Source organism: Cephus cinctus, unplaced genomic scaffold (genome assembly GCF_000341935.2).
Source record: "Cephus cinctus unplaced genomic scaffold, Ccin1 Ccin1_scaffold1439, whole genome shotgun sequence".
NCBI lineage: Eukaryota > Metazoa > Arthropoda > Insecta > Hymenoptera > Cephidae > Cephus > Cephus cinctus.
Genome location: NW_014333818.1, coordinates 187,184 through 193,584, shown reverse-complemented (window position 1 = coordinate 193,584; position 6,401 = coordinate 187,184). Strand labels below are relative to the sequence as shown.

The window sequence follows — 6,401 nt, the reverse complement described above, 5'->3', positions numbered from 1 at the left end:
AGTGAATATTAAGATATAAACGTATATATATCAACTGCGATCTGCTCTGATCGAAGGTCGATACACAAGTCTTTATTTCAAACTCAAAACTCCTATGACTCACCCCCGGAGTCTTTACAAAGATTCTTCTACCAACATAGTTTTAGCCAATCAAGTGCGTGTTCAGAAGGAAAAAGGGAAGAAGACTGTGTGCTTATACTAGCCGTTTCTGACGGTCGATTCTTCGAAGAAAGGGTCTCCATTTCATCCATCCGGTCTCCATCGGACGGTCTCCATCCGTCTCCATTTCAATCATTGGCACTTGACTTGCTGGCATTAAACACTCTTAACGTAAATCAAAAGGTTTAAATAAACATAACTAGGCTAGACGTCTTTTAAATAACAGAGGGAATACAGTTCTGGTATTTATAACTAAAAGAATGTCTATTATAAGGTTTACAATATAATTTCTGAAATAATTACAACGTCACCACTTGCATGTATCGATTCTCTCAGAGTTATCCTTTCATAACTGAATCCCTTAATAATAATGTCTTCGGTTAAACATATCCTATATTTGTCGTTTGAATAATCGCGGGTTTTGATATCGCTAAAACGTATACCCACTATAGCCGGATTCCTGAACTATGGGAATGTTCAGTAGAAACACCGCTGAGGGAGCAGATACATTTGATTGTTCAAATCTCACAACTGTTTCAAGATTAACGATCAAATGACTAATCAAATGTATTTGCTCCCTCAGCGGTGTTTCTGCTGAACATACCCTATGTCGAACGTTGTCGCACACGTCACAGCGAGAAACAGCTACCGCCATCTATTGGATTCTGGAGATAGTAAAATACGGGTCGATTCCAATTTGTCGTTTTTTTTATCTGCTAGACTTTTGTTGACAAAATTATTAGTACAGCCCGCTTTATATTATCCATAATATATCCATTGGGGCTTTTTGCTTCCTGCTGCTTTCGGTCCGAATGAGCCGACCAACTGTCAGGCATAGTTTCGTGCTTGGGGACAAGTGTACGTGTCATTTTCTTAATATATTTTTGATTTCAATCTGTTGGATCATTAGGCTACCCTGTTATTTCGTAAATACTCCACTGAAAGCAACCAACTGATAGTAAGAGTATGTCGATAGAAAGCAGAGTAACGTGTCCCCAATCATCAGAAACTTAACCTCTCTGAATTGTTTGTTTTTATTAGATTCTTCCATTTAACTCCAGTTATTCAGTTGACGTCTTTTGATATATACTGCTCGAATAGTAAGGTGTACATACCAAAGGTATAACTGACATTCAAACACATTCGGCCTTAAAGAATAATGCGTTACTAATGAATATTCGAAAAAGGACATGAACCTCATCTGCAGGATAACTATCCAATGGAGTAAGTATTTGACGAAATGTATTTCTTAATTTTAACAATCATCGAATATATAACTCCCTTACAGATCTTTTTAGGTGTATTCATTTGGCATATAATCTAATATGTAAATTCAGTTACAATCTTTTTTATTTATATCATAGAAAGAATAACCACATAAACTTCCTTTTGTAAATGTCCTGAATGTTATGACCAAGTTATTCGTAAAACATCGGCACCACAACTATTTAGTTACTGAAGCATGAACTTTAAGGGTGAGTTTTCATCCAAATGATTACTGTATTTCATTCAGATTGTAATATTACATGAGACATACTCGTATCATTTACATTTAAACTACCTTACAGATTATGAATATTTGGAAAGTCTGATTATAAAGTTTCGACTATTTTTAAAATGGTTAGTAAACTCTCCCATGAATTTAAAAAATATCAGAGACATTGTAGTCAATTACAGCATATACTCAAGGAAACGCAACGAATCCTCAGTGTTATAAATCTTGAAAACTTCTTTCCCGAAGGTAATACACCATTTTCTGTTATATCTTTGTTATCTCTCCATTAATTTTACACGCATATTTTACAGAAAACATTGTGGAAGAATTATTGCCACAACTAACATTAACCAAAATAACCCATATAATTGGAAACTCTCCGGCCCTAGTGATATTTGGCCAAGACAGTAAGACAAAAGCATCTCTTGTCAATAATTTGCTCTCTTTTGCCGTGCTGCCAGAATGCAATGGTTCCTGGCGATGGATCAGAATTGGGTATGGACTGGAAAATCATGTCGCCCTTACTCTGGGTCTTGAATACGAAGTGGTAGAAAGATTGCAAGCGAACGAAAAACCCTGGAACACTTTACCAGTCGAGGATCTAATGAAATCACAAAACGAAGATACAAATTGCCCCACAGTTTTGGAAGTAAGGCTAAACCAAAGTTATCTGAAGGACGGCGTACAAATATTCGTTGCTCCAGATGTAACGAACGCGCTACAAGTTTTATTGAGAGGAACACTTAGAATACTCCCAATATTTCTGTACGCATTGGATGGCGAGCATCCGCTTTCCGATGAAATTATCGAAGAGCTAAGAAACTTAAGAGAAGCCTACCCATACGATCCGATTCTGTTCGTTTCCGTTGCAGGCAAGGATGCCGAGTTGACCGAATCAGAACAGCACAAACTTGAAAAACATGTAAATAACGAAGTGATCGATGTTAGTTTAAAAAAGATGCCTGACTTTCGTGGGCTAATTTGGCTCGACCAACTCATGAATCTCGGTTTTCTACGTCACAATGAATCCGTCGAAATTGATCGTATGTGGTTCTCTACTGAAGAACAGAACGCTTCAGCCAACGATTTAATCGACTTAAACAAGATCGACCGAGTAGTGTACCATACACAAAGCTGCCTGGAGAACTACTTGGTCAATGCTAGTAATTATCTGAATGACGTGCACACGACTAGTCTACGGAAGTTTATTCTTAGTGCATTTGATATGGCTCGTGAAATTCAAATAACTCCTAGAAGAATACAATATGCTCAGCAAAAGGAAAATGAGTTATACGCTAGTATGATGAACGTGATGAGCGAGAAACAGGAAGAGCTTACGGAACTTATTCAGAACGTAATACAGGAGATGAAGAACGACGTAATGTTACCGACGTTGTGTTACATAGCCTTAGACGAGCGAGAGAAAAAGGAATGGTCGGCTGCCCTTCGTGCGGCGACTGTACAGGTTCAGAGATACGTATTGACACGTCTAGGGGATCGAGTAGCCAAGCAGCTTGTCAGATCCGTAAATTGTCTTCGAGAAACCTTCATAGGAACACTTGAAAGATGCCTGCACAGTTTGGAGAAAAGTTATGAAAGAGAATCGAACTTGTTGGCGAGCGATGCTCTTAAACAAATTTTATCGGCCGCCTACAACGTCGAGCTTCATCATTCGTCGCCGTCCTTCGTTCGATTTTTCGTAGAAAGACTTTGGCAATTTGTCAGATCGTTGCCGCTGTCGTGGGCTCCGACACCAGTTCTTGACACTTCCTGGAAAAAGAAAGTGACTATTGACGTGTTAAACTCACTTTCGGCAGCGCGTCTTGCGCGCGCCATCTCCACGCAATTCCGGGATAAGGTTAAATCGTCTCACGATACTTTTCAGACCGCACTCCGGTCGCTAGAAAATCATTATTCTGGAAAACTCGAGAGAACGGAAGAACAGAGAGTCGCCATTCGAAAATATCACGCACCAAGAATGGCAAAATTAGCGTTAGAGTCGACGTCTATGAGTGACTTGGTTAGATTTGGAATACCTCATCAAACTAAGGAAATCGGTAGAGGCCAATACGGAGTTGTATTTGCTTGCGACGCTTGGCCCGGTGCTCCAGGACCTTGCGCCGTTAAATCGGTCGTTCCGCCGGACGAGAAACATTGGAACGACTTGGCAATGGAATTTTATTATGCCAGATCTATACCGGATCACAAGAGAATTGTTAAACTTCGAGGTTCCGTGATAGATCATTCTTACGGCGGTGGCGGTGGTTGTGGATTCGGGGCAGCAGTTCTTCTCATAACAGATCGCATGAATCGCGATTTATACTGCGGAATTTGTGCGGGACTCACTTGGCTGGAGAGGATACAGATAGCGATAGATGTGTTAGAAGGAATTCGTTATCTTCACTCCCAAGGACTCGTTCATCGTGATATTAAATTGAAAAACGTTCTTCTGGATACAGAAAACCGTGCCAAATTGACTGATCTCGGATTCTGCATACCCGAGGCAATGATGTCTGGCAGTATCGTAGGAACTCCCGTTCATATGGCGCCCGAATTACTCTCTGGACATTACGACAGTAGCGTAGACGTTTATGCATTCGGTATATTATTCTGGTACATTTGTGCTGGTCACGTCAGATTGCCTTACGCCTTCGAGCAGTTTCACAACAAGGAACAATTATGGACCAGCGTGAGAAAAGGTGCGTATGCCCCTTCGTCGGCAAATCCTGCTAAACTATACACTGAGGTATCCCACTACCTCGCTACTTCCTATTAAAAATGCAACAAGTTTTATTATGTTGTTTCGAATTTCCCTTCAGGTATTCGTCCAGAGAGACTCTCACATTTCGATGACGAATGCTGGAAACTAATGGAGCAATGTTGGGCGGGTGAACCTGCGCGGAGACCGCTTCTTGGTGCAATTCTTCCGGTTTTAGAAACCGTGAGAAAACGAGCCGGCAAAGAAGGCAAGTCTTTAACTGAACTTGGTGAACTCGAACAGCCGCTCCAGCTCGAAGAGACGAGTCCTTCCACGATGAGGAATCCTGCTTTAGCCCTCTCCGAACCTTACAATCAAAGAGGAACCATACCCAGCAGCCCGATCTCTTCAAAACGAAAACGTCACCGTTTCGTAAAACGTCCGATTCATCATATGAATAACATGTTACAAGCGAGCATATGCTCGAATCTCTACATCCAAATGCGACAGTTCTAAATCTGACTGTATACGTTTTAATCATTGACTGCGTATTCATGGAGAGTATAAACTCACTCTTTAGCATCCTTAATGGAATAGCGACGAGCTTTTCTCACTTTAGTTACGTATTATGCATTTGATATACTTCATCGTTTAAACATAATGGCTAAATAACCGACGTCGCTTTTGAATAACCCGTCAGGAGGATCCCGAGATACTGTGTATGCTAACTCTATTAATCTTTTGTTTCCTTTTAATATTCACGTCGGGACTTCCTTTCATCATTTCATCTACTCCCCTCGAACCTATTCCTTTTCGCATTGAACTTGCTTTTTCCCTCTTATTAACCTTTCAACTTTTTTTTTTTCAATTTCTACGTTTTTCACTCAATAAGAAACTGTTAATTGCAGGAGTTAAAATTGTACTATAAGTCTGAGTAACCAAGCTGTAAATAAATATAGTTTTTTAATTACATATTCGCCAACCGTTGCTCGTGTTTCTCTTGCCACTACACACTTCTCAATTTTCCATTATATTACACGTGCATATTTCAATAGAGGTCTCATTTTCTTTCATGTTATCATATTAATATAAAATGTTATATATTTCAGATTAACTTTGTTTGATAACGGAATTCTAAGGAATGGGAAACATGGAATGTCGGAGCTTTAAAACGATACGAAAGGATATACCAATAATATCCAATAAATATCCATCACCGTCGAAACAACCTATTTTGCACTTATGTGATTCATTTCTACAATTATTCTATTCCTCTTTCTTTTTACAATTCCACCCTTCCCAATGTCCATCCAATATTTATAAGAATATAGCAATTAGTATGTTTTGATGTTATTATTTTTATATAAACAAAAGAAATTACGTCACTTTACATTCGGCTTTCAAAACACGTTGAAACAACTCCAAATTTCTCTTTTACTATGTATTTCTATAGTATATGTATACTTTACGCAGAGTGCTAATCTGTTACCAGTCCGGTTCAATAGAAGTAGACGAGTGAGAGTGAGAGAGAGAGAGAGAGGGGGGAGGGGGAAAAACAAAATGTAAAAATTATACTTAACATACAATCTAATTATATATGAAGTAGTTGGCCAAGGAATATAAATGGTAATTTATCAGTTAGCGTTTTATTGCAGCAAATCAATGTTGTTCTTAGCCGTTTCCAAGTCATGGAGAAGTTTACAAAACTGCGTGAGTGACATTTCCGCAAATACACTGTTCCGCTCGCCGCCGCCACTTGATTCGTCTAATAGTAACCTAACTTGAAGGTAGGTTCTACCGACCTTGCTCATTTCACTGCTCGCCGCCGTTACTGTAAAACATAGACACGTTTCTATTATACGGCTCAATAAAACAAATTATTTTCACTTACCTCCAAATTTCCAAGATACGTCAAGCACTTTGCTAGAGGATACTTCCATTTTACTGAATCACTTCTACGTCCACATAAAAATTCAATTCCAAACTCAAGACTCATTCGCAGTCGAAGAGTGCATCAATAACGTAAATCGTTACTGACCGCCCCCCCCC

The 6,401-nt window shown here is 39.3% G+C and overlaps 2 protein-coding genes across 7 annotated transcripts in view; one reads left to right on the top strand and one right to left on the bottom strand.

Annotated features, from left to right (window-relative positions):
- Window positions 1-827: 827 nt before the first annotated feature.
- LOC107273149 (dual serine/threonine and tyrosine protein kinase) lies at window positions 828-5,744 on the top strand. Of its 6 annotated transcripts, XM_025090429.1 has the most exons (7): window positions 828-1,123; window positions 1,201-1,383; window positions 1,524-1,634; window positions 1,728-1,900; window positions 1,966-4,353; window positions 4,474-4,620; window positions 5,462-5,744. In XM_025090429.1, exons 4-7 carry the CDS (start codon window positions 1,777-1,779, stop codon window positions 5,464-5,466), a joined length of 2,664 nt encoding a protein of 887 aa, XP_024946197.1. In that variant the 5' UTR covers window positions 828-1,123; window positions 1,201-1,383; window positions 1,524-1,634; window positions 1,728-1,776; the 3' UTR covers window positions 5,467-5,744. The 6 variants fall into 6 exon arrangements, with proteins under 6 accessions (XP_024946197.1, XP_015606535.1, XP_024946196.1 ...); XM_015751049.2 differs by lacking the exon at window positions 5,462-5,744 and having other exon boundaries at window positions 4,474-5,339; XM_025090428.1 differs by lacking the exon at window positions 5,462-5,744 and having other exon boundaries at window positions 828-1,017; window positions 4,474-4,868.
- A 235-nt stretch (window positions 5,745-5,979) lies between these two features.
- LOC107273152 (COMM domain-containing protein 7) overlaps window positions 5,980-6,401 on the bottom strand; it is a gene marked incomplete in the record, with an annotated part of 633 nt that continues 211 nt past the window's right edge. Inside the window, 2 exon segments of the mRNA XM_015751056.2 lie at window positions 5,980-6,183; window positions 6,244-6,401. Coding sequence (XP_015606542.1) covers window positions 5,999-6,183; window positions 6,244-6,292 — 234 coding nt within the window.